The sequence below is a fragment of the Trachypithecus francoisi genome, unplaced genomic scaffold (assembly GCF_009764315.1).
Source record: "Trachypithecus francoisi isolate TF-2019V2 unplaced genomic scaffold, Tfra_2.0 Lachesis_group16, whole genome shotgun sequence".
Classification (NCBI taxonomy): domain Eukaryota; kingdom Metazoa; phylum Chordata; class Mammalia; order Primates; family Cercopithecidae; genus Trachypithecus; species Trachypithecus francoisi.
The window spans coordinates 95,630,069-95,656,121 of record NW_022681461.1 but is presented as its reverse complement, the minus strand read 5'-3'; the positions used below and the strand labels follow the sequence as shown (position 1 = coordinate 95,656,121).

Genomic DNA, 26,053 nt, shown 5'->3' with positions numbered 1-26,053 from the left:
TCTGATAAGGGGGCCCTGCTGACGGCCTGATTGCTCTTCCCACGGCCACTGTCCTCCAGGGCATCTTGGAGTCAGGGCCTCATCCCTCAGGCTGGCCAAGACCTGGGGCACCCATCAGTGCTCCCTCCTGTGAACCCATCCCAGGGCTCCCCAGTGTCCTGTCTGCCCTGAGGCTCGGCCTGCAGGCTCCTTCCATGACTAGCCCCATGGGGCCTGCCAGTATCCAGGGTCAGGTCCCACAGCTGCACCTACCCTGCAGGCTCACATTGACTCTGGGGGCCCCTCCCAGGTCCCTCCTGCACCCGGCAGGGCTGTGGGCACGGCATGGGTTCAGGCCTTGCCCTGGGAAGCCCAGACACAGTGGCACTCTGTGGGGTGGTACAGGGGCACCCTGGGGGCCAGGGCTGGTTGTGCACAGGGCATCCCCACCTTTGTCAGCTCACTGGTCCTCCGGCCAGCCTCTCCAGACGGGCACTGTCGTGACCACATTTTACAGACTGGGACACTGAGGCTCAGTAACACAAGCTCCGAGGTCACACCGTGGGAAATCACAAACAGGGCCTGGCTCCAAATGCCACACTCCCTCCCTAGCCTTAAAGATCCCTGCCCTCGGCCAGGCGCAGTGGCTCAAGCCTGTAATCCCAGCACTTTGGGAGGCCGAGACGGGCGGATCACGAGGTCAGGAGATCGAGACCATCCTGGCTAACACGGTGAAACCCCGTCTCTACTAAAAAATACAAAAAACTAGCCGGGCGAGGTGGCAGGCGCCTGTAGTCCCAGCTACTCGGGAGGCTGAGGCAGGAGAATGGCGTAAACCCGGGAGGCGGAGCTTGCAGTGAGCTGAGATCCGGCCACTGTACTCCAGCCTGGGCGACAGAGCGAGACTCCGTCTCAAAAAAAAAAAAAAAAAAAAAAAAGATCCCTGCCCCAAGTGTGGGTCTGTTTCATGAGAACCAGAAGTTTCTGGGCTCCTAGGGACCCTGTGCCTGGCACCAGGCGGCACCTGGATGCTCAGGGTGAATGAATGAGGGGGTGATCCTTCAGAGGCAGGTGCCCCACAGCTGCGAACGCAGGGGCCGGCTCTGGTGCACATGCTGGACTCCCGCAGCTACCGGACTGGTTGAATCCTGACCACCAGGCTAGTGCCAAAGGCACAGTGAGAGGCCACGGTGGCCTCTGCCCACCCCACACTGCCGAGCAGAGTCCTGGTGGGGTGCCTGGGTCCCTCCCCATTCCAGTGGGAACCTCCCCTCCACCAGGCAGGGCAGGGCAGGGCAGGGTGGAAGGGCCTGACCTTGTGTCTGAGGGAGCTGAGCAGGTGGGAGCTGACCTGGGTCAGAGGCCCCCTCCTGGGGCCGCTATCCCGGCCTATGTTTGGCACCGTCAGCACTGGGTGGGGCCAGGCCGAGGGGCCCTCCACTTAACAGCAGAGTCAGCGCGTGGGGCCAGTGCAGGCTCATAACCGCACAGAACTTCCCAGGCACCCTGTGTGGCCACACTGGCCCTGCTTCCTCTGGCCCAACCATGCCTCTGCCCAGCCACCTGCTGCCCGCCCTGGTCCTGTTACTGGGTAAGTCGTTTGTCTCACTCCTGAAGCAGGACGAGGGGCTCTGGCTTCTGAGCCTACCATCTGTGTGGCAGTGACGGGCACCAGGGCTGACGCCTGAGCCCCAAAGGGAAGGTGGTTTGCCAGGCACTGCCTTGGCTGGTCTGCAACGGGGGTGACCTGGAATCAGCCCATGGGGTCCTCAGGCCTGCCAAGCAAAGGAAGAGACAAGACTCCTCTCCCAGTCTGGGACAAGAGGGCTCAGGAGGTGCCCCCCAGCTCTGTCAGCCTTTGTCTGCCACCCTTGGACTGGGCGGAGCCTGTGGAGGCCCCTGGGCCGCCCATTGTTGCCTCCCATTGGGGGTCACCCTCCCAGTGCCCAGTTCACTGCTGGGCACACTGGGTTCCTGCTACCTTTCTGGGGGTGCCCCATGGCAGGGTCCTCATCCCCACACATGCCCAGGCCCTCCTCCCCAGCCTCTTCACGGCTGGAAACAGGAGCATGCTCTGCTTGGTCCAGAGCCGGGTGGGAGTTCTCTGATGGGTCCTGGTCCCTCCCTGCCCCATCTCCTGGTCTGAGAGGCTTCCCTGGACAAAAGATGTCCAGTGCCAAAACTGAATAGTCCTAGGCAGGCTGGGATGGCTGATCACTCTGCACCCAGGTCCCCTGGCTGTCACCCTCCCAGCAGCAAGATCCCCAGGCTGGGCTTGGGTCCCCAGCCACTGCAGGAGCCCTGGTCAGGCCGTGTGCAACTTCGTGTGTGACTGTAGGGACTGCTCAGATGAGGCCCAGTGTGGTAAGCCAAGGACAGATGGGCGGGCAGGGCCAGTGCGAGCAGGCCTGGCGCACACCTGACCACCCACTCTCCCAGGTTACCATGGGGCCTCGCCCGCCCTGGGCACCCCCTTCACCTGCGACTTCGAGCAGGACTCCTGCGGCTGGCGGGACATTAGCACCTCAGGCTACAGCTGGCTCCGAGACAGGGCAGGGGCCACACTGGAGGGTCCTGGGCCCCACTCAGACCACACGCTGGGCACTGACCTGGGTAAGGCCAGGGCAAGTTTCTGCGTGTCCCTGTCCCAACACCCTCCTTGCTCCCTGCCCTGTCTCCTGACCTCTCACCTGGGCCAGGCTGGTACATGGCCGTCGGAACCCACCGAGGGAAAGAGGCATCCACCGCAGCCCTGCGCTCGCCAACCCTGCGAGACGCAGCCCCTGCCTGCCAGCTGAGGCTCTGGTACCACGCGGCCTCTGGAGGTGCACTCTGGACCCCCAAGGCTCATGGGAGGTGCCCAGGGGGAGGGCGGGTGGGGACAAGCAGGGATGTAGCTGCCCTGGGACCCCTGACATTGCAGATGTGGCTGAGCTGCGGCTGGAGGTGACCCATGGCTCAGAGACCCTGACCCTGTGGCAGAGCACAGGGCCCTGGGACCCCGGCTGGCAGGAGTTGGCAGTGACCACAGGCCGCATCCGGGGTGACTTCCGAGTGAGCTGGGAGGGTCTGGACGAGTGGGAGCCTTGGGGGGGTCTGGGCCCTGACTTAGGTCCTGAGGGCCTGTTCTCTTCAGGTGACCTTCTCTGCCACCCGAAATGCCACCCACAGGGGTGCTGTGGCTCTAGATGACCTCGAGTTCTGGGACTGTGGTCTGCCCGGTAAGGCACTGCTTCTTCCTGTTCCACCCCCGGGAGGGCCCCCGCCTGCCCACCCCCCTGCTCAGACCCTGTCTGCCCCCAAGTGCTCTCCCACTCCCAGGGCCTCGGTGAAGGGTTAACCCTCCCCACCCAGCCCCCCAGGCCAGCTGCCCCCTGGGACACCACCACTGCCAGAACAAGGTCTGCGTGGAGCCCCAGCAACTGTGCGACGGGGAAGACAACTGCGGGGACCTGTCTGATGAGGACCCACTCACCTGTGGTGAGGCCAGGGTGGGGGCCCAGAGTGAGGCAGGGAGACTGGACACCTCGGTGGGGGCCCTAGCACTCATCCGGGAGGGGCACCTTGGATCCTTGGGATGATCTTTCTAGGGGTGTGGTTGCCAGGGCCACCCTGGAGCTGGGGCCATATGGCTGCAGGAAGCACCGACTAGTGGCCCTGACACCCCCGCCTCCCGCCCTAGGCCGCCACACAGCCACCGACTTTGAGACAGGCCTGGGCCCATGGAACCGCTCGGAAGGCTGGTCCCGGAACCACAGCGCTGGTGGTCCTGAGCTCCCCTCCTGGCCACGCCGTGACCACAGCCGTAACAGTGCACAGGGTGAGGCCCACAGGGGACCCAGCCCAGGCCCTGTCTACGTGGCCACAGCCCAGCGGTTGTGGCCCACTCCCACCCTTTCCTGCAGGCTCCTTCCTGGTCTCTGTGGCCGAGCCTGGCACCCCTGCTATACTCTCCAGCCCCGAATTCCAAGCCTCAGGCACCTCCAACTGCTCGGTGAGATGGGTGGGGCTCACAGGGCCTCCGTGCTGGCTGCCCAGGTGCAGGGCCCCCAGCCAGCTCTTGGTTCCACAGCTGATCTTCTATCACTACCTGCATGGCTCTGAGGCTGGCTGCCTCCAGCTGTTCCTGCAGACTCTGGGGTCCAGTGCCCCACAGGCTCCTGTCCTGCTGCGGAGGCGCCGAGGGGAGCTGGGGACTGGGTGGGTCCGAGACCGTGTTGACATCCAGAGTGCCCACCCCTTCCAGGTAGGGAACAGCAAGAGGGTGGGGTCTGGGGAGCCAGGCTGCGGGCAGGGGAGGGGAACCCACAAGGTACCTGCTGCGAGTGGACAGGGACCAGACCCCGGGGAAAATAGGCTGGGCACTCCCTGAGCCCCTCTGCTCTCAGATCCTCCTGGCCGGGCAGACAGGCCCGGGGGGCGTCGTGGGTCTGGACGACCTCATCCTGTCTGACCACTGCAGACCAGTCCCGGGTGAGCCTGCTGAATCTGCCCTACCCTGCCTTGCCCTAGAGAGGCACAGCACTCCCCATCCCTGCCACCTGACCCAGTTCTGCCCCCACAGAGGTGTCCACCCTGCAGCCACTGCCTCCTGGGCCCTGGGCCCCAGCCCCCCAACCCCTGCCGCCCAGCTCACGGCTCCAGGATTCCTGCAAGCAGGGGCATCTCGCCTGCGGGGACCTGTGTGTGCCCCCAGAACAGCTGTGTGACTTCGAGGAGCAGTGTGCAGGGGGCGAGGACGAGCAGGCCTGCGGTAAAGGGGCTCAGCCTCCTGCAGACCTCCTGCTGAGGAGCCAAGGGGGTAGGTGCCGGGGCGGGCTGAGGACTCTGCCATTCAGTGCCCATTGCTGTTTCAGGCACCACAGACTTTGAGTCCCTCGAGGCCGGGGGCTGGGAGGACGCCAGTGTGGGGCGGCTGCAGTGGCGGCGTCTCTCAGCCCAGGAGAGCCAGGGGTCCAGTGCAGCTGTTGCTGGTGAGGCCCAAGGCCCAACGCTCAAGCCCCCACCCGGGTGTGTGCAGCATCCTCGGAGGGGTCTCTGCTCTGTCTGCACTCCAGAGGGTCTCTGGATTGGGGATCCCTGAGGGATAGAGAGGCTTTGAGCACCTTGCTCTTCCCCTAGGGCACTTCCTGTCTCTGCAGAGGGCCTGGGGGCAGCTGAGCACTGAGGCCCGGGTCCTTACACCCCTCCTTGGCCCTTCTGGCCCCAGCTGTGAACTCCACTTGGCTTACTATTTACAGAGCCAGCCCCGAGGTACCGCCGCCCCCCACAAGCTCCCTGGCCAGCCCTTGGGTGCTCCCTGCACGGTGGGAGGGATCTGGGGTCGGGTGACCCGCAGCACCCCCACCCCGCTGGCCAGGTTTCCTGGCACTAGTTGTGGTAGACAACGGCTCCCGGGAGCTGGCATGGCAGGCCCTGAGCAGCAGTGCAGGTGGCTGGAAGGTGGACAAGGTCCTTCTAGGGGCCCGCCGCCGGCCCTTCCAGGTGAGGAGGGCACCCCAGAGTGGGGGTTCCACTGGAGCGGGCCCTGACTTAATGGTCCTCTCATCCCCTTACCCCATGAAGCTGGAGTTTGTCAGTTTGGTGGACTTGGACGGCCCTGACCAGCAGGGAGCTGGGGTGGACAACGTGACCCTGAGGGACTGTAGCCCCACAGTGACCACCGAGAGAGACAGAGGTTCCTGCTGCCCATCCTCATTCCCACCTGGGTGCTCCCCCGACACCCCTCCAGGGACCGCGGAGCTTCTACCTTCTCAGGGCTCTGGAGGGGGAGGGGGAAAGGTCTGTGACCCCACCTGGCCCCATCCCCAGAGGTCTCCTGTAACTTTGAGCGGGACACATGCAGCTGGTACCCAGGCCACCTCTCAGACACACACTGGCGCTGGGTGGAGAGCCGTGGCCCTGACCACGACCACACCACAGGCCAAGGTAGGACGGGTGCTCAGACCAGGGGTGGCTTTCAGACAGGAGTGGAGCATCTCTGCAGCTCAGCCCCATGCCCCCTACAGGTCACTTTGTGCTCCTGGACCCCACAGACCCCCTGGCCTGGGGCCACAGCGCCCACCTGCTCTCCAGGCCCCAGGTGCCAACAGTGCCCACGGAATGTCTAAGCTTCTGGTACCACCTCCATGGGCCCCAGATTGGTGAGTGGATCTGGGAGTGGGGCAGGGCCTGTGGGGAGGCCCCCGGAGGTTCAGAGTCCCCCCTCTGACACCTATCGAGGCACAGGGGAGAGGTCAGTTATGGACTGGTCCCCTCCCTGCAGGGACTCTGCGCCTGGCCATGAGACGGGAAGGGGAGGAGATACACCTGTGGTCACGGTCGGGCACCCAGGGCAACCGCTGGCATGAGGCCTGGGCCACCCTTTCCCACCAGCCTGGCACCCGTGCCCAGTACCAGGTGAGGACTGGCGCCCGGGTGGGAGGACAGGGCAGGACCCCCGGCCAGCTGACACCCTCCACCCCTAGCTGCTGTTCGAGGGCCTCCGGGATGGATACCACGGCACCATGGCGCTGGACGACGTGGCCGTGCGGCCAGGCCCCTGCTGGGCCCCTCATCACTGCTCCTTTGAGGACTCGGACTGCGGCTTCTCCTCTGGAGGCCAGGGTCTGTGGAGGCGCCAGGCCAATGCCTCGGGCCACACAGCCTGGGGCCCCCCAACAGACCACACCACTGAGACAGCCCAAGGTATGGGGGCCTGGCAGGGGCAGGGATTGCGGGGCTGGCCAGGGGCTGGCAGGCTGATGCTGGCACCTCCAGGGCACTATATGGTGGTGGACACCAGCCCAGATGCACTGCCCAGGGGCCAAACGGCCTCCCTGACCTCCAAGGAGTATAGGCCCCCGGCCCAGCCTGCTTGCCTGACCTTCTGGTACCACGGGAGCCTCCATAACCCAGGTGAGGAGCTTAGGGAGGGGACCCCAGTGGGCTCAGGGAAGCTTGGCCTGGTGTCCCCACCAGCCTTGTGCTGAGGCCACTGGGGAGCCTCTTGCGCCCGCCAGGCCGGGAGCCTGGGAGCTCAGACCGGGGCCTGCAGGCGCTCTCCCCACACTGCTGACCGGGGCCGCCCCTGCTGGCAGGCACTCTGCGGGTCCACCTGGAGAAGGGCGGGAAGCACCAGGTGCTCAGCCTCAGTGCCCACGGTGGGCTGGCCTGGCGCCTGGGCAGCGTGGACGTGCAGGCCGAGCGAGCCTGGAGGGTGAGTGCAGGGTGGGGTGCCCCTCCCCCTTCCCCTGAGGGCTTCCTGGACCCGCTGAGGCTGCCCTGCCCTGCACCCACCAGGTGGTGTTTGAGGCAGTGGCCGCAGGCGTGGCACACTCCTACGTGGCTCTGGATGACCTGCTCCTCCAGGATGGGCCCTGCCCTCGGCCAGGTGGGAGCCCTGCTGTGGCCTCGGCCCTGCTCTGGGGCACCTGCCTAGCCCTCTCCCTTCGTGGTGGTGGTGCCTAGGGCTTGGGCGGCAGCACTACTCACCCACCCATGTCTTGCAGGTTCCTGTGATTTTGAGTCTGGCCTGTGTGGCTGGAGCCACCTGGCCTGGCCCAGCCTGGGTGGATACAGCTGGGACTGGGGCGGGGGAGCCACCCCCTCTCGTTACCCCCAGCCCCCTGTGGACCACACTCTGGGCACAGAGGCAGGTAAGTGCCCACTGGAGCCAGGTGGGGAGGCGACCCAGAGGCCACACACAGCCACCTGGCGTCCTGCTGCCCACCGAGTACACGCCCCATCCAGAGGAGGCCCTGCCCACCCAGCCTCTGCTAGGGCCCTGAGGGCTGGCTCTGCCCATCAGCTGGGCATCAACCTCTTCTTGTTCCCAGGCCACTTTGCTTTCTTTGAAACTGGTGTGCTGGGCCCCGGGGGCCGGGCCGCCTGGCTGCGCAGCGAGCCTCTGCCAGCCACCCCAGTCTCCTGTCTCCGCTTCTGGTACCACATGGGCTTTCCTGAGCACTTCTGTGAGTCCGGCTGGGCCAATGGGTGCCTGGGCAATGGGGGCAGCAGGGGTCCAGGAGCAGAGGTGGGGAGGTGGCCTCCCACCCCGCCCCTGGTTAGGTGTGCAGGAGTCCCGGGACCCCAGGCCTGACACGCCCTGGCCCTGCTCTCAGACAAGGGGGAGTTGAGGGTGCTGCTAAACAGTGCCCAGGGCCAGCTGGCCGTGTGGAGCACAGGCGGGCACCGGCGGCACCAGTGGCTGGAGGCCCAGGTGGAGGTGGCCAGCACCAACGAGTTTCAGGTGAGGCCGGCTGTCCGGGCCAGGAGCCGCCTCCTCCTCCACCCAGGGCCCAGACTCCTTTCCTTCCCCATCAGGTTGTGTTTGAAGCCACTCTGGGCGGCCAGCCAGCCCTGGGGCCCATTGCCCTGGATGATGTGGAGTATCTGGCCGGGCAGCGTTGCCAGCAGCCTGCCCCCAGCCCGGGTGAGCCCTGGGCTGCAGTGAGGCACGGAAGAGGGTCCAGGGGGCCAGCCCGGCTCAGGGTTTGCCAGGCTTACCAGCGTGTGGCCCCAGGAGCTGTGAGCATGCTGCACCCAGACAGGACAGGAGAGCTGCCAGGCCCACACCCTGTGCCCTCCTCACTCTCTGCCCCGCTCACCCCTGGGGCCACTGCCTGGGCTGGGCTGTCCCTGCACCCTGGGGTGCAGCCTCTGGGGCCTGCCCTGCCTGGCTGTGGCCTCTGTGCTCCCTGTGCACACACCGAGGGCAAGGTCCATCCTGGAGGAGCTGCCAGCCGGGTCAGGGCAACCACTGACTGCTCTCACTTGGTGAGGGAAAGGATCTCACCTGGGGCCACGAGCCCCACCAAGTCTGTAGACAGCAGCTGCCTGCCTGCCAGGCCCCATCCTTGTGGTGGCAGAACAGATACTCTCTGCCTTTGAAACAGGGGTGAACCCCAGGAGCCAGCAGAGGCTGAGGGGACCAGGCTGCCCCAGGCTTCCTCCTCAGCCTCAGATGTAGGGGCTACACCAGGACACCCGAACTGGGGGCTGCTCTGGAGGGCTCACGTGTCCCTATGGCCCACAGGGGACACAGCCGTACCCGTGTCTGTGCCAACTGTGGTTGGCAGTGCCCTCCTATTGCTCATGCTCCTGGTGCTGCTGGGACTTGGGGGACGGCGCTGGCTGAAGAGGGGGAGCTGCCCTTTCCAGAGCCACACAGAGGCCACAGCCCCCGGCTTTGACAACATCCTTTTCAATGCGGTAGGAGCCCCGGGGACAGGAGCCTCTGTGCTCAGCTGTGACCCTGGAGGGTAGGCACTGGCGGGACACATCCCCCCAGGGAGGAGCCCCCACCTGCGCAAGGCCCATCCTTGCCCTCCCTGCCCTGCCTCTCCCAGCCACCACCGTCAAAGCTCCTCCTCCTTGGCCGGGCAGGGTGGCTCACACCTGGAATCCCAGCACTTTGGGAGGTCAAGGCAGGTGGATCACCTGAGGTCAGGAGTCTGAGACCAGCCTGGCCAACATGGTGAAACCTCTTCTCTACTAAAAATACAAAATATTAGCTGGGTGTGGTGGCAGGTGTCTGTAATCCCAGCTACTCGGGAGGCAGGGGTTGCAGTCAGTGAGCCGAGATCATGCCACTGCACGCCATCCTGGGTGACAAGAGCGAAACTCCTCGGGAAAGAAAAAAAAGAAAAAACAAAAAAACTCCTCTTCCTCCTCCTAGGATGGTGTCACCCTCCCAGCATCTGTCACCAGCGATCCGTAGACCACCTCAGACAAGGCCTCGCTTCCTCACATAACATCCAGCACTTGGTCAGACCCTAGCCGGGGACCGGACACCTGCCCCACCCAGGCTGGGACAGGCTGCAGGTCTCAGGACATGCCGAGGCCTGGGCGTTCCCTGCCCTGTGCTGACTCTGTTGCTCTGTGAATAAACACCCTGGCCCGTGAGGGCGGCCCAAGCTCCCAGGCTGAAGTCAGTGCATCCACACTTCACCAGCCAGTGAGGGTGGGGGCTGCAGTGTTAAGTGACATGATAGGAGAACATGCTAGAGGCACCTGCTTGCTTCTGGATGCAGCTCAGGAACCAGAGACAAGGGGACCCTCTCCCATGAGGACACAGACCCACCAGGACAAGGGCCAGGGCAGGGGCTCTGTGTCTATTGAGAACAACAGTGAAACTGACCCACAGCATCAGGAGCATGCAAAGGAGATGACCCTTAGGGGACAGGGTGCACGGAGGAGGCCCAGAGGGAACAAGTGCCTAAGCTGGGCCCATTGTCTGTGGTACAGGCCTGAGCTGCCCCAGGGACTGTGGGTCACAGTGCCCAGGTCACCAGGTGCCCCTGGGCTGTAGCTGAGCCCTTCCCTTTGGCCCCTGCGCCTGAGCAGGAGGGTGACCCTGTGAAGCTGTGACCTGGCCTGGGGCACAAGCAGAGAACTCCCATCCTAACGCAGTGTCAACGTCACTAACCTCAGCTCCCAGAGCTCTGGTCCTCCATGTGGGTGACTCGGGCACAACCCCGTGGTGAGGGCCCAGTCTTGTGGCCTCTGAAGCCTGGCTGTGGGTGGCTATCCCCAGGGAGGGTGGCGATACCCAGACCTGTGCAGCCAAGCCCCCTCCTGCCCACAGGAAAGCCCTACCCTGCCTCATGAACTCACATCTGCCCCCAGGAGCCGTGCGGTGCTGGAGGGCACAGCATGGCACCCTCGCCAGCCACCGGGCTCCTGTCCGCCCTGGGGACTAAGTCCCAGCAGAGGGTGGTGGTCAGGCATGGCTAGTGCCATCCCTCGTCTTCAGGTGCCGTGGGGCTGACCAGTGCCTGCTGTCCACACAGATTGGCGAAAGGAAATGGCCCTGCAGAGACACCTTCAGAGCCCCCTGGCAGCCCACTCCCGGGCATCAGTCATGAAAATTCACCGGCCTTCCCCACAACTAGGGGCCTGGGAGCTGAGAGCAGGACGGAATACTCTTGGCCCCGGCACCAAGGGCAGGAAATTCTCCCAGCTTCTCTTTAGAGCTACATCAGAGAAAGCAGCTCCCAGTGACACCGCTCCTCCTCCTTCCGCGCCTCTGGCCTCCACCCCTTACCCTTATATAAGGTAGTGCTCAGAGCTCCCTGAGGCCTCTAAGCCACAACTGCTACTGGGCAGACACCCCTAGAACAGGAAAGCGGAGTTCTGCATCCTGATCTGAGGAACGCGACGTAGGGAGAAAAACAGTCAGCAGAACCCAACGCTTTGCAAGGTTTTGTTTGTTTGACAGCAGGAATGGGCTGGGGAGGGTTCCCCACGAGCTGGACCCCTTGTTCCGTGTGGCCGTGAGGAGACCCACGGCAGTGCTGGCAGCCAAGGGGAGCCGGCAGAACGAGACCAGCTGGAGCGCACTGACTTCGAGGCTTTGTGTTCATTTCGCCCTAGGCCCCTTCTCGATGGGCTTTCCAATGTCCTTTCCCCGGAGCTTGAGGCCTGAAATGAGCCACAGCCACTGGCCACTGCAGCGCCAGCACCCTCCTGCCCCCCACGCTGCCCCGCTTCAACATCTTCCCAGGGAAGGGGGCCACACCACTCCCATTCCTCACTGGGCTCTCAACACACAAGCACTCCTGGACCTCACATCTAATTTTGAAAAGGATGAGTCTGATCATCTTAGACAGCAGAGCACAAATACCCCTCTCTGGAAGAACTGGAGCCAGGGTCCTTTGCGGAACTGGCTTCCGGCCCCATGCGGATAGGGCCTGGACCGCTGTGCTCAGGCTCAGACCATGGCCAACAGCATGGGCTGACGGGAACCGGCAAGGGGAAGGGAGTGGGATTCCACTGCTCTTGGGGGTTTCCCGAGGCCTGCAGAGCCCCCATCATCCCTCAGTCTGTACCGCCTGGAGAAGCGAAGCTCCAGAATTCAGAGAACAGGGGACCCTCAGGGCCATCTTCGTCTCCCAAGTCCCACTCTCACCCCAGCCAGGAGTGGTGGCCTCCCTGTCCAGCGGACCCAGCGAAGGCGGAGGGACACTCACCGATGGCCCGCTCAATCTTGCCCAGCACCTGATTATTGGGTATGGCCCGTCCGCTCTCATAGTCCGCGATCACCTGTGGCTTCTCATTGATTTTCTAAAGAGAACATGTGCTTTATACACATCAGCTACACTAGCACGGCTGCGAAACCAGGCGCGGAGCGTTGCCTGAGAACACCAGCTTCTGGGGCCCCTGGGGTACGCACCCACACGCAGCTGCGTTTTGTGCAACAGTGAGAGCCGGGCTGACTGGCTTTCCGAGGCATTCCCTGCAGGGGCACCAGGCGGGTGGAGCCTGCCCTCCCCGTGCTATCTGAACACCGGCCACCCCCCTCCCCAAGCCCACAACCCCAGGAGGAGTGAGAGCCGGCGCAGCCTCACCGTGGCCAGGTCCTTCTGCGTAAGCCCCTTGCTCTGCCGACCCTGCTGGATCACCTTGCCCACCTCCAGGGTCACCCTGTCATGGTGCAGCTCCTCCGTCTCCCGGTCCAGCTTGGCTGTGTTCTTGGTGATAGAATGTTGTTTGTTCTGGCCAGCAGCCCCTGGAATCGGTGTGAGGCAAAAGCAGAGGAGAGGGTTTGGAATTAACCTGACGGAAAACCATTTCAGAGTGGTAACCAGACCCCAGAGGCTGCCTGAGCCCAAGGGGACATGGGAACCCAGGCTGTCCCAGGTTCACACACCTCAGGGCATGGACTTCCAGAGTTTTCTCTCAGTTATGGGGACAGACAGCTGCACTCATGCCAACCAGAGCTGCTCTGGGAAGATGGCTGCCTCCCAGGGCTCCGGCCAGCATCGGTTCAGGCAGGCACACAGCTGACAACGTCCCTGTGGACACCATCCACACCACACCCACCAGCACATGGACCCACAGCACAGCCTCATTTTGCAAGTGGAAACACAAGTACCTACATTTCTTGGAAGTCTCCACATCTTCTCCTCGTCTCTGTGCTGCTAAGATAGCCTAGAAAATTAGAAAACATCAGATCAAAAGTAGCTTTGGCAGTGTCCAGCACACACCAATTCAGGCCTGCTGTTAGCCAGTTAGCACACTGCTAAGGACTAGTGGTGCCCAACGACTGATATGCAGTGCTGGGTTCAATTACCCAAGCTCAACTAGGTACTGCAGCTCATGTCTGTAATCCCAGCACTGTGGGAAACCAAAGTAGCAGAATCACTTGAGGCCACGAGTTCGAGACCAGCCTGGGCAACACAGCGAGATCCCGTCTCTACAAAAAAATAAAATAGCCGGGCGCGGTGGCTCAAGCCTGTAATCCCAGCACTTTGGGAGGCCAAGACGGGCGGATCACGAGGTCAGGAGATCGAGACCATCCTGGCTAACACGGTGAAACCCCGTCTCTACTAAAAATACAAAAACTAGCCGGGCGAAGTGGCGGGCGCCTGTAGTCCCAGCTACTCGGGAGGCTGAGGCAGGAGAATGGCGTAAACCCGGGAGGCGGAGCTTGCAGTGAGCTGAGATCCGGCCACTGCACTCCAGCTCCGGCGACAGTGAGACTCTGCCTCAAAAAAATAAATAAAATAAAATAAAATAAAATAAAAAATTGTCAGGCATTGTAGTACATGCCTGTAGAGGGAGGCTAGGGCAAGAGGATCACTTGAGCCCAGGAGTTTGAGGGTGTGGTGGGCTATGATAATGCCACTGCACTCCAGCCTGGGCAACAGAATGAGACACTGTCTAAAAAAACAAAACACAACAAAACCCCAAACTCGTTATACAAAAGCCTCTACAATCAGATGTCTAGGAAATTCATAATAAACTGCTAAGGGAACACCACTTCCTTTGCTGTTGAGAAAGACACACTAGGGTTTTTTTTTTTTTTTTTTAAGAGTTGGGGTCTTGCTATGTTGCCCAGGCTGGTCTGGACCTCCTGGGCTCAGCCTCCCTCCTGAATAGCTAGTATGTGCTAGTGGATTCTTTTTGAGAAATCATATTTAGCATAGATTTACTTCTCTGCTGGATTCTACTGCAAAAGTAGGAAGGAACACCAAATGCTGGCCTGGTGCGGCCTTCCTCCCTGAATCTGGCTCCCAGTAACAAAGATGACACATCTCATGGAAGCCTGCAGGCTCCCCAGAAACATCACCAATTACAGTGATGCTATCTCATCTACAGTCACTGAATATTAATATAATGTATTTCTTGACTTTTTTTTTTTTGAGACAATCTCACTCTGTCACCCAGGCTGAAGTGCAGTGGCACGATCTCAGCTCACTGCAACCTTCGCACTCCGAGTTGAAGCGATTCTCCTGCCTCAGCCTCCCCAGTAGCTAGGATTACAGGCACCTGCCACCATGCTTGGCCAATTTTGTGTATTTTTAGTAGAGACGGGGTTTCACCATCTTGGCCAGGCTGGTCTTGAACTCCTGACCTCATGATCCACCCGCCTTGGCCTCCCAGAGTGCTGGGATTACAGGCTTCAGCCACTGTGCCTGGCTAACATTTCTACCACTTCAGAGAAGTGACTTGTGGAGCATCCTAAGTGTGATGTACTCAAAGATGTTGCCACACAATTATTCCCGTGACTCCTAGCTTGTGGCCATTAAGTTGCCTTTAAAAGAAAAGGAAACTTTTCTTTTAAAGGAAAGTTCTGGCCCAGTACAACCAGCAAGGGCAGGGCAGACCAATGAATCCCTGTCACCAGAGCCCCAGCACATCCTGGCCCAACTGGCCTCAAAGGCTTCAGCCCTAGGCCACCTGAGAGTACAAATGAGACAGAGGTGGTGACTAAACTGTCCTCCCTATTACATCAGACTCACAACTGACCCTCGGATCCATCAGCCACACTGGTAATCTCCTTCCACAAGTACTGCTCAGGGCACGCCCATCTTCCACCCGTGCAACAGGGGGAGGCAGGGTCCACCTGCTTATGGGGTTCCCTGATGCAGGCATTCCCTACAGCCTGTGATGGACTCAGGTAGGCTCCTTGGGCAGTATCTGACCAGCGGAGACCAGTAGAACCAAGCAGGCCCCAAGCAAAGAGAAAAGTCTCAGGGAGGAGCCTACCCGCTGTCCCCAGCTCCGACTCAGGTCACTAACCTCTGTCCCAGTCACCCGGTCTCTTGCCTCAGGCCTGCTGTCCACTGGCCCCCAGCCCTATCCCAACCCCAATTCCCCACCCTCATCGCTGGTTCCTGCTGCTTGCCCCAGTCCCCACCTCTGTCCTAAGCCCTGTCCCCGACTCTAGTCCCTGTCCTCCCAAGCCCTGTCCCCAACTCCATCCCTGCCCCCGTTCCCAGTGCCCACCCTGGTCCTCTGTCCCCTATCCTCACACAAGGCCCCAGCCTTGTCCCCGCCCCCGTCCCCACCTCCTGCCTCTGTGCTCACACCTGTCCCCGCCAACAGTCCCTGCCCCTATCCCATTCCCGCCCCACCCTGGCACTGATCCCCGGCCCTATCGCCTGCCCCTTGCCCCGTCCCGTTCCCTGCTCCTCTCCTCCTACAGTCGCCCGCCCCCTGCCTCCTGGGTCCGTCCATCCCCACCTGGGTCCGCCCCTCACCTTCCCACCCCTGTTCCGGCCCGGTCCTCCTACCACTGCGATGCTCCCCGCCCCTCGAACCCCATCCTCCCCCCGGCACCCCAGCCTTGTCCCCGTCTCCCGCGCCCCGTCCCGGGCCCCGCCTGGCCTTCCCCGAGCCCCCTGCCCCATGGTCCGTGGCCCCGGCCCAGCGTCCGCCCCGCCCGGCCCGGCCGCTCCTCCGTCAGCAAAGCACCTGCTTGGACTTGGCCTGGGCGGCCGTGGGGCCCTTCTTGCGCAGCACCGTCACCGTGTCCCAGTCGCTCTCGGCCATGGCGGGCGAAGGCGGGCGTCCGTCCGGCGGCTCAGCGGCAGCTGCTAGAGACCCGGCGCGGCGACGCGACGTCCCTTCGGCACCTCCCCGCTTCCGGCGTCCCATTGGCTGGCGGCACGCGGGGGGCGGGCACTTCCCGTGCTCGGGGCCATTCGGCGTTCGGCTCGTCTGAGAGACGCCGCGGCCGCGCGCGGCTGACGTGGGGAGGGCAACGTTGGGGCCTGGCCTGGCGAGGCGCGGCGGCCACTGGGGGCGCAGGGCCGGAGGACCCCTGAACCCGGGCCCCGCGGCCTCCCAGCACACGCGGGCGGCGGCTGCGCCTCCCCGGGCCCCGCACTCCGGCCGGGCCACGCGGGCGGAGGGGGCGCGGGGTCTCCGCTCTCGCAGCGCGGCCGCTCCCCTTTGTTTTGCCGCCTGCGCGACTGGGACCTGCGTTCGAGGACCAGGGCTGTGGGGCCCGAAACGCAGCGTGGGGTGGGACTCTTTTTAAGAAAAAGAATGCAGGCCGGGCGCGGTGGTTCACGCCTGCAGTCCCAGCACTTTGGGAGGCCGAGGCGGGAGGATCACCTGAGGTCGGGAGTTCGAGAGCAGCCTGACCAACATGGAGAAACCCCGTTTCTACTAAAAATACAAAATTAGCTAGGCGTGGTGGCGCGCACCTGTAATCCCAGCTACTGGGGAGGCTGAGGCAGGAGAATCGGTTGAACCCCGGAGGCGGAGGTTGCGGTGAGGCGAGATCGTGCTGTTGCCCTCCAACCTGGGCAAGAAGAACGAAACTGCATTTCAAAAAAAAAAAATGGAAGGCCGGGCGCGGTGGCTCATGCCTGTAATCCCAGCACTTTGGGAGGCCGAGACCGGCGGATCACGAGGTCAGGAGATCGAGACCATCCTGGCTAATACGGTGAAACCCTGTATCTACTTAAAAATACAAAAAACTAGCCGGGCGACGAGGCGGGCGCCTGTAGTCCCAGCTACTCGGGAGGCTGAGGCAGGTGAATGGCATAAACCCGGGAGGCGGAGCTTGCAGTGAGCTGAGATCCGGCCACTGCACTCCAGCCTGGGTGGCAAAGCAAGACTCCGTCTCAAAAAAAAAAAAAAAAAAAGGAAAACTATGAAAACATGGGTGCCAAAATTGAATGGTTTTGCATATGTTTATTTTCTGTAATGTATAAAGTGTATATATTGTACGACAATAATTATGTAACACCCTATTTTACAGTTGTTTTGTATAATGAGAAAGGTCATTATACATTATTACTGAATAAGCTTTTTAGGTTTTTTTTTTTTTTTTTTTAGACAGTCTTGCTCTGTTGCCCAGGCTGGAGTGCAGTGGCGCCATCTCGGCTTCCTGCAAGATCCATCCGCCTCCCGGGTTCACGCCATTCTCCTGCCTCAACCTCCCGAGTAGCTGGGACTACAGGTGCCCATCACCACGCCCAGCTAATTTTTTTTGTATGTTTTTAGTAGAGACGGGGTTTCACCGTGTTAGCAAGGATGGTCTCGATCTCCTAACCTCGTGATCCGCCCGCCTCGGCGTCCCAAAATGCTGGGATTATAGGCGTGAGCCACCGCGCCTGGCCAAGATTTTTATTTTTATAGACGGGGTCTCTGTGGCCCACGCTGGAGCACAGCAGCGCCCACTGAAGCCTCCATGTCCTGGGCTCAAGTGATGGGACTATAGGCGCAGCCCCTGCACTTGGGTAATTTTTGTATTTTGTAGGGTAGAGGTGGGGTCCCCATACTGCCCTGGCTCGTTGGTCTGGAACTCCTGAGCTCGTGTGATCCTCCTGCCTCGGCCTCCCAAAGTCTGGGATTACAGGCTCCAGCCACCGGGGGCCCTAATCATAGTACTGACTTCCGGGCTTTGACTGGATGAGCTTCCTGTAGCACTGCTGCAGGTTATGCTCCACAAACAAGGATCCTGATAAATGCAGTCTCCATCCAAAAAGAAAACATACATAAATGCTGTATTAAATTGGAAATGCTGCATTACCAAATGCATTCCACAGACGAGACAACTGTAATTCTAACCGGGCAGTGGGAAGTTGAGTCTTCTGCTTACCGTTTTTCACATTGGATGACCCGTGCATACAAACCTTGCTTCTCTGCTTCCCGCCAACTTCCAGCACCAAGCTCCGTTCAGCTAAGGACTCAACAGCCTCAGACACCCAGCAAGGATGTGTCTCAACTGAATTAAAATATCCCTTGTGGCCGGGTGTGGTGGCTCACGCCTGTTATCCCAGCACTTTGGGAGGCCGAGGCAGATGGATCACGAGGTCGAGAAATCAAGATCATCCTGGCCAACACAGTGAAACTTTGTCTCTATTAAAAATACAAAAATTAGCTGGGTATAGTGGTGTGTGCCTGTAATCCCAGCTACTCGGGAGGCCAAGGCAGGAGAACTGCTTGAACCTGGAGGTGGAGGTTGCAGTGAGCCGAGACTGTGCCACTGCACTCCAGCCTAGGGACACAGCAAGACTCCGCTGTCTCTAAAAAAAGAAAGAAAAAGAAAATATCCCATAAACCCTGACTGGATGTATCTCCGCTCAAGTCCTCCTTCGTTGTGTGCCAAAAATGCTTATAGTCACCCCAGTGCCACCAGCCCCCAGGAAGAGTGTGGTGAAGGTAGAGTTAGCCTGGAAAGAGGCAGCCTTGTTAACACTGCAGTTCAGTCCTCCTATGTGACAAACTTAGCCAACACCTGACCTCGTGAATGCGTTGGGAGGCCCTTCTCAGAGCCTCGGAGACCCATGCAGGTGGGGCTGAGCTAGCTCCATAGTGAGCCTGGCCTGAGAGATAGGGGACAGCTACATCTAGCTGTCCTCTGCAGGTGTCCACCAGGACAGCCGTTGTCCCATCGGGCCCTCCATCAGGAGTCCAGGCCTGATGCCACAAGTCACTTGTGCCCTGTCCTTGGCACTCCCTGCACCATGGCACGATAGATACAGATGTCTGTGGGAGGCTGTCCTCACTGCCCACTCCATCCCACCCTGGGGTCATTTGTACGCACTCCCTCCTATTCTGGGATTCTTCCAACTTAGGGCCCAGAGGAAAGCGGCTGGTATGGAGAAGCAACTTTGGGAGGTCTGGCGAGCTTCTCATACCTCACTGGAGATGTCACACCACTGTCTGTCTACTAGTTATCCATTTAGCTTCGTGCATGGAGAAAAGAATTCCAAAGCTTTCTGGAGAAAAAAAGTCTCTTCATTTCCATCTGTAGATCTTAGTGTCTCTCTGGCATAATTTTCCTCCAGCCTTTCTTAGGTTCTTTTAGTACCATCTGCTGTAGTTTCATCTTTCATTTAACTGCAAATGTCTCTATTTTGCCCTTGTGTTTGAAGGATACGCTAATGTACAAACATCATCCCATTGTCTTCCATCATTGCCAATGAGAATCAGTGATCAGTCATTTGTGTCCTGGTTCCCCAGCAGGTTATGTGACAATGTGACGTGTCCTCTGGCTCTTTCAAGACTATCCCTTTGTCTTCAGTTTTTTCTTTTCTTTTCTTTTTTTTTTTTTTGGAGACAAGGCCTCACTCTGTTGCCCAGGCTGGAGTACAAGGCACAATCATGGTTCACTGCAGCCTCAACCTCCTGGGCTCAAGTGATCCTCCCACCTCAGCCTCCCAAAATACTGGAATTACAGGCAGGTTCCGACACCCGCAGCCTGATCTTCAGTTTTCTTAGCATGTGCCCAAGCATATTTTCCTTTGTATTTACCTTGCTTGGGTTCACTGAGCTGCTTTTTTATTTTTATTTTTTGAGATAGAATCTTGCTCTGTCACCCAGGCTGGAGTGCAGTGGCACGATCTCGGCTCACTGCAACCTCTGCCTTGTGGGTTCATGCCCAGCTTTTTTTTTTTTTTTTTTTTTTTGAGACGCAGTCTCACTGTCACCCAGGTTGGAGTGCAGTGGCCGGATCTCAGTTCACTGCAAGCTCCGCCTCCCAGGTTTATGCCATTCTCCTGCCTCAGCCTCCCGAGTAGCTGGAACTACAGGCGCCCGCCACCTCGCCGGCTAGTCTTTTGTATTTTTTAGTAGAGATGGGGTTTCACCATGTTAGCCAGGATGGTCTCGATCTCCTGACCAATTTTTTTTTTTTTTTTGAGACGGGGTTTTGCTCTTGTCACCCAGGATGGAGTGCAGTGACATGATCTAGGCTCACTGCAACCTCTGCCTCCCAGGTTCAAGTGATTCTCCTGCCTCAGCCTCCCGAGTAGCTGGGATTACAGGTGCCTGCCACCACGCCCGCCTAATGTTTTGTATTTTTAATAGAGACGAGTTTCATCATGTTGGCCAGGCTGGTCTCAAACTTTTGACCTCAGGCGATCCGCCTGCCTCGGCCTCCCGAAGTGTTGGGACTACAGGCATGAGCCACCGCACCTGGCCCACTGAGCTTCTTAGGACTATATAGTACCACACATTCACCACATCGGAAACGTTTTCCTACTACTTATTTATTTAGAGACAAGGTCTCACTCTGTCATCCAGGCTGGAATGCAGTGGCGTGATCACAGCTCACTGCAGCCCCCACCTCCCAGGCTTCAGTGATCTTCCTACCTCGGCCTCCCAAAATGCTGCATTGGGAGGGAAGACTGCTTGAGGCCAGGAGTTTGAGACCAGCCTGGGAAACATGGTAAAACCCTATCTCTATAAAAAAAAAATACAAAAAGTTAGCTGGGCGTGGTGATGTGTGCCTGTGGTCCCAGCTACTTAGGAGGCTGCAGTAAGAGGATCACTTGATCCTGGAAGGTCAAGCCTACAGTGAGCCATGAGCATGCCATCGCACTCCAGCCTGGACAACAGTAAGACCCTGTCTCAGTAAATAAATCAATAATAAAAGTCTCACAGTACTCCTTGGATTTTTAAAAATATCAGTGGTCACCCCCTGTCCCTCTGCCCACCACATTCCCAATCCCTAGAGATTACTGCTTCCGTCTTACAGTTGCTTTGTACCTTTGGGTGTTCACCTCCACATGTTTTTTTATTTTTTGAGACAAAGTCTCGCTCTGTCGCCCAGGCTGGAGTGCAGTGGCCGGATCTCAGCTCACTGCAAGCTCCGCCTCCCAGGTTCATGCCATTCTCCTGCCTCAGCCTCCCGAGTAGCGGGGACTACAGGTGCCCGCCACCTCGCCCGGCTAGTTTTTTGTATTTTTTAGTAGAGACGGCGTTTCACCTTGTTAGCCAGGATGGTCTCGATCTCCTGACCTCGTGATCCGCCCGTCTCGGCCTCCCAAAGTGCTGGGATTACAGGCTTGAGCCACCGCGCCCGGCCTATAGCATTCTATTTCACAAATTCTTCTCTTTTTTCTTCTAAGATTACTAATTTGGTTCTTCTCACATTCTCCTCTGGTGCCTGTATCCTCCCTCTCCGCTCCTTTGTTTGGTTCAGGCTGTTTTTCCCTTGGGTCTGGCAATCTTTGCTGGGGTCAACCCGCAGGCAGAGCAGCCTTCTGTGCCTGGTGGGACGTTCCAGTATTAATTCCACTGCAGGATGATGGGGTGGGGCAGGGCCACTTCTGCTGGGGTCCCAGAGACCAACCTGGTCCCACCCATGGGGAAGTAACCTCCCTGCTGCCGGCCTCCAGTGAACCACAGGCTGAGGAGCTGAGCCTGGTGCCCCTGAGGCTGGAGAGCCCCCAGATCCACTGTCTCCTGCCTGCTGTGGGAGAGAGAATGGGAAAGTCGCCTGGCTTTGCTGGCTGATGCGGGGCAGTTCTGGGGGCTTAAGTCCCGGTGGGCAGCCCTGCCGTGCAGCAGCTCCCAAGGCCTCTCTGTCCACTGTTGGCGCAGCTTGGTTTTGTTTTTTTTTTTTTGAGGCGGAGTCTCACTGTCTCCCAGGCTGGAGTGCAGTGGTGCCATCTCAGCTCACTGCAACCTCCTCCTCTCCTCCTGGGTTCAAGTGCTTCTCGTGCCTCAGCCTTCCCAGTAGCTCCCTCTGTCGCCCAGGGTGAAGCGCAATGTTGCGATCTCGGCCCACTGCAACCCCCGCCTCCTGGGTTCAAGCAGTTCTGCCTCAGCCTCCCAAGTAGCTGGGATTACAGGTGCCCACGACCACACCTGGGTAATTTTTGTATTTTTAGCAGAGATGAGGTTTCGCCACGTTGGCCAGGCTGGTCTTGAACTCCTGACCACAGGTGATCCACCCGCCTTGGCCTCTCAAAGTGCTGGGATAACAGGTGTGAGCCACCGCACCTGGCCTGGCTCCCGTCTTTGACAGCAAAACAGGACATTAGTTGTATAATCATTACTATGTGGGGCCACTTCGGAGTTTTCATTTGAATTTACAATTATTTTGACTGCAGAGAGATCTGAATGTCACTAGGATCACCTTTAAAAAAAACAAAGACACAGAATCACAACGTCTAGAATGTCCTGTGAAGTGGAAGTTTTATAAACCAAACATTATGTTCTGTGGTCAAGGTTCTTCCTAACTTTGTGTATCTATGGCTTTAAGTGAAAAACAATTTTCAAAATTCAACGGAACAAAAAGTGTTTTCTGATTGACCATGAGGAAAAATAGGTGGATAAACATAGCTGGAGCATCATGACAACAAGAAAAAGATCAATTTTGACAAAGCTGTCAAGCTTGCAGATGTTAAAACTCAAAGCCAGAAACTGGACTACAATGTTATCGTTAATTAATACGAAAAACCAATAGGTTTGGCTCACGCCTATAATCCTGGCACTTTGGGAGGCCGAGGCAGGTGGATCACCTGAGGTCAGGAGTTTGAGACCAGCCTGACCAACATGGTGAAACTCCATCTCTACTAAAAATACAAAATCACTGGGTGTGGTGGCAGGTGCCTGTAATCCCAGCTACTTGGGAGGTTGAGGCAGGAGAGTCGCTTGAACCCAGGAGGCGGAGGTTGCAGTGAGCTGAGATCTCACCATTGCACTCCAGCCTGGGCAACAAGAACGAAACTCCTTCTCAAACAAACAAACAAACAAAAACAACAACAAAAAAACAATATGTTGGCCAGGCAGTGGCTCACACTTGTAACCCAGGACTTGGGGAGGCCAAGGCAGAAGGACTGCTTGAGCTCAGGAATTTAAGACCAGCCTGGGCAACACAGTAAGACTCCATCTCTACTGCAAACTAAAAAAAAAAAAAAGTTAGCTGGATGAGGTGGGAGGCCAGGAGTTTGAGACCAGCCTGGCCAACATGGCAAAAACTCATCTCTACTAAAAATACAAAAAATTAGCTAGGCGTGATGACTCACACCTGTAGTCTCAGCTACTCAGGAGGCTGAAGCTGGAGAACTGCTTGAACCTGGGAGGCAGAGGTTGCAGCGAGCCGAGGTCATGCCACTACACTCCAGCCTGGGCAACAGAGCAAGACTCTGTCTCAAAAAAAAAAAAAAAAAAATTTCATTACTTTTTTTTTTTTTTTTTTTTAGGGACAGACTATCGCTCTGTCATCCAGACTAGAGTACAGTGGCACAGTAATAGCTCACAATAGCCTTGAACTCTGGGCTCAAGCCATCCTCTGGCCTTAGCCTTCCAAGTAGTTGGGACTACAGGTGCATACCACTTCACCTGGTTAGAAAACATCCACTACAGCAGGGCGCGGTGGCTCATGCCTGTAATCCCAGCACTTTGGGAGGCCAAGGTGGGAGGATCACTTGAGGTCAGGCGTTTGAGACCAGTTCGAGATTAGCCGGGTGTGCTGGCATGTGCCTGTAATCCCAGCTACTTGGGAGGCTGAGGCAGGAGAATCACTTAAACCAGGAAGGCAGAGGTTGCAGTGAGCCGAGATTGTGCCATTGCATCATGCCCAGCTATTTTTTTTTTTTTTTTTTTGAGACAGAATTTGGCTTTTATTGCCTAGGCTGGAGTACAATGGTGTAATCTCCACTCACCGCAATCTCCGCCTTCCAGGTTCAAGCGATTCTCCTGCCTCAGCCTCCCAAGTAGCTGGGATTACAGGTGTGTACCACCACGCCCAGCTAAGTTTTGTATTTTTAGTAGAGACAGGGTTTCTCCATGTTGGTCAGGCTGGTCTCGAACTCCCAACCTCAGGTGATCCGCCTGCCTCGGTCTCCCAAAGTGCTGGGATTACAGGCATGAACCACCAGACCTGGCCTAATTTGTGCATTTTTTGTAAAGACGGGGCTTTCGCTATATTGCCCAGGCTGGTCTTGAATTCCTGAGCTCAAGTGATCTCCAGCCTCGGCCTCCGAAAGTGCTGGGATTACAGGCATGAATCTTTTATTACTTTCTTGTGTGTCCTTCCCAAGTTCACAGAAAACACAAGCAGACAGAAATCCATTCTTTCCCACGGTTGCTGGCACGGACTCTGCTGTGTGACAGCACAAGCTCACGTGCTCCAGGGCCTCCTGGCTGCAGCCAGCCCCGGGCCTGCCCTGGACAGGCAGGCTTCAGATTCCCCCCAAGGTTCTATGCCATTCAGTTGGAGGACAAGAGCTTCCCCACTGTCTGGCGTGGAGGCAAAGCTGCCTCCAGGTCCCACCCCTCCCCAGGCCTTTTTCCTTTTATCAAGGGTTGCCCTGGGGGAGGCCCCCTGCGGAGCTGATGAGGAGGGAGCCTCTGTGCCCTGTGCACTGGCCTGAGGGGGTGAGGCCAGGGTTAGGGCTGGCGCTGGTGCAGGGGACTCTAGCCCAGAGCTGCAGCTGCCTTCCTGGAAACACTCCTGTCAGGTGACTACAGAGTGAGAGTGAAACCAGCTGCCCTCAAGGCTGCGGCACAAGGCTGACCTGCAAACGTCTGAAAAAAAGAGGCAAGCTCTCGGTGTGAGCAAGTGGACTGCGGCTATTTGAGGTGCGCACTTCCCCTGGGGACATCACCAGGCACACAAGGGTGTCCCTTGTTCACGGTCTTGTAGGGGGCCCAGCTCGGACATTCTGCCTCCTGGCTCTGTCTGCAAGCTGGGCTCTGTCGTCGCAAGACCTGAGCAAAAGGACATGAGGTGTGAGCCTTCGAGGGCGCCAACCACGCCCAAGGGAAGCCAGGCAGCTGCTGGCATTCAGACGCATCCACAGAGCCCTGCTGGGTGCAGAGGGCAGACGCAGCCACTGGCTTTCAGAAGCATCCACAGAGCCCTGCTGGGCACAGAGGGCAGACGCCAGTGGCACGGTGGCCTTACCCCCCATGCTCTGCAGGCAGCTGTGGGGTCCTCCCTGGCCAGGTCAGTGAGTGCCTGGCGTCCACAGCAGCATCTGCTCTGGTCCATGGTCAGTCCACCCCTCCAGGGACACTGGTACCCTCCAGTCAGGACACAGAGACCAGGATAGCAGCTGTATGTGTCCATCTCCAGGTTCCAACTGCTGCCCTGCTTCTTGCTCCTGCAACCTCAGCCCTCAGGCAGTGGGAGGACGCTGGGGCCTCTCCCGAGACTGCCCAGGGGCATCTCCTCCCCCTGCCCCTGCTGGAGGCCTGGGTGGCTGACTTTTGCTTTCTTTTCCGCAGGAAGGAGCCCACATGGGAATCCCCTGAGCTGCACCATGGCCAGAGTGAGTCACCCCTTTCCAGCCAGCAAATGAGGCGAGTCCCCAGGCCAAGGTGTCACAGCTTCCAAGCTGGTGGGCGGGGTGGGGAGGCACTTCCCAATCAGTGTACCTCTGCCTCTCAGTCAGACTGGTATCAACTTGCTATGCCTTGCAGGCCTGTCATCACAATCAATATTATTATTATTTTTGAGACAGAGTCTTGCTGTGTTGCGCAGGCTGGAGTGTAGTGGCGCACTCCTGGCTCACTGCAACCTCCGCCTCCCAGATTCAAGCAATTCTCCTGCCTCAGCCTCCCAAGTAGCTGGGATTACAGGCGTGCCACCATGCCCAGATAGTTTTTGTATTTTAGTAGAGATAGGGTTTCACCATGTTGGCCAGGTTGGTCTTGAACTCCTGACCTCAGGTGATCTGCCCTCCTCAGTCTCCCAAAGTGCTGGGATTACAAGTGTGAGCCACCACACCCAGCCAGTTTTTTTGTTTGTTTGTTTGTTTGTTTGTTTTAAGTGTGTATGCCAATCTTCTGGAAACAGAGCAATCTAAAATAAACAAAGGCATTTTCATGAGAGCAGCACTGGGGCAAGTCCTCTGAGACTGGGCAGCACAGGGCAGTCATCCTGGTCACTGCCAGCCCACTGAGCGCTGTGGGCATTTGCCAAGCTTGGAAAACCTTTTCTGGACTTGGGGTGGGGCTGAGGTGGTCTCAGACTCAGCCCTTCAACACTCTCATCATCCAGGACCAGTGAGGTGTATCACCCCAAGTTGGAGGCCACTGTCTGACAGCTGTTAGAATGACTTTCCCATTACCCTGAAGGAAGTAGAGTGTCCTAAAACAGGTGAACCCCTCC

General features: G+C 58.6%; 3 protein-coding genes across 5 annotated transcripts in view; 2 read left to right on the top strand and 1 right to left on the bottom strand.

Moving 5' to 3' along the window:
• Positions 1-1,524: 1,524 nt before the first annotated feature.
• Positions 1,525-9,876, top strand: MAMDC4 (MAM domain containing 4). The gene is made up of 29 exons (XM_033238726.1): positions 1,525-1,640; positions 2,168-2,343; positions 2,419-2,592; positions 2,679-2,804; positions 2,903-3,033; positions 3,116-3,200; positions 3,334-3,459; positions 3,662-3,799; positions 3,885-3,973; positions 4,052-4,225; positions 4,368-4,452; positions 4,544-4,732; positions 4,836-4,952; positions 5,101-5,232; positions 5,339-5,463; positions 5,545-5,656; positions 5,791-5,907; positions 5,988-6,122; positions 6,245-6,378; positions 6,447-6,666; positions 6,739-6,876; positions 7,059-7,177; positions 7,261-7,351; positions 7,470-7,616; positions 7,797-7,931; positions 8,082-8,209; positions 8,284-8,392; positions 8,996-9,171; positions 9,638-9,876. Exons 1-29 carry the CDS (start codon positions 1,525-1,527, stop codon positions 9,677-9,679), a joined length of 3,786 nt encoding a protein of 1,261 aa, XP_033094617.1. The 3' UTR covers positions 9,680-9,876.
• A 1,274-nt stretch (positions 9,877-11,150) lies between these two features.
• EDF1 (endothelial differentiation related factor 1) lies at positions 11,151-15,828 on the bottom strand. Its single transcript, XM_033238489.1, has 5 exons — positions 15,661-15,828; positions 12,840-12,891; positions 12,309-12,469; positions 11,931-12,024; positions 11,151-11,382 (listed from the first exon to the last, which is right to left on the bottom strand). The coding sequence occupies exons 1-5, from the start codon at positions 15,736-15,738 to the stop codon at positions 11,321-11,323; spliced, it is 447 nt and encodes a 148-aa protein (XP_033094380.1). The 5' UTR covers positions 15,739-15,828; the 3' UTR covers positions 11,151-11,320.
• An 8,072-nt stretch (positions 15,829-23,900) lies between these two features.
• TRAF2 (TNF receptor associated factor 2) overlaps positions 23,901-26,053 on the top strand; it is a 46,605-nt gene continuing 44,452 nt past the window's right edge. Inside the window, exons 1-2 of one of the 3 annotated variants that reach the window (XM_033238485.1) lie at positions 23,901-24,519; positions 25,168-25,242. In XM_033238485.1, coding sequence (XP_033094376.1) covers positions 25,238-25,242 — 5 coding nt within the window. In that variant the 5' untranslated portion in view covers positions 23,901-24,519; positions 25,168-25,237. The remainder of the gene's footprint in view (positions 24,520-25,167; positions 25,243-26,053) is intronic. The other 2 variants (XM_033238481.1, XM_033238478.1) reach the window with 2 other exon arrangements.

Bases quoted from the DNA above. Each gene is read 5' to 3' on its own strand.
- MAMDC4 (XM_033238726.1), top strand. From the start codon at position 1,525: ATGCCTCTGCCCAGCCACCTGCTGCCCGCCCTGGTCCTGTTACTGGGT. The intron at 1,641-2,167 runs GTGACGGGCACC...CCAAAACTGAAT, and splicing joins AGCCTACCATCTGTGTGGCA to AGTCCTAGGCAGGCTGGGAT. The intron at 8,210-8,283 runs GTGAGGCCGGCT...CTTCCCCATCAG, and splicing joins CCAGCACCAACGAGTTTCAG to GTTGTGTTTGAAGCCACTCT.
- EDF1 (XM_033238489.1), bottom strand. From the start codon at position 15,738: ATGGCCGAGAGCGACTGGGACACGGTGACGGTGCTGCGCAAGAAGGGC. The intron at 12,892-15,660 runs GTGCTTTGCTGA...CTAATTTTCTAG, and splicing joins CCCAGGCCAAGTCCAAGCAG to GCTATCTTAGCAGCACAGAG. The intron at 12,470-12,839 runs GTAGGTACTTGT...CACCGATTCCAG, and splicing joins TGTGGAGACTTCCAAGAAAT to GGGCTGCTGGCCAGAACAAA.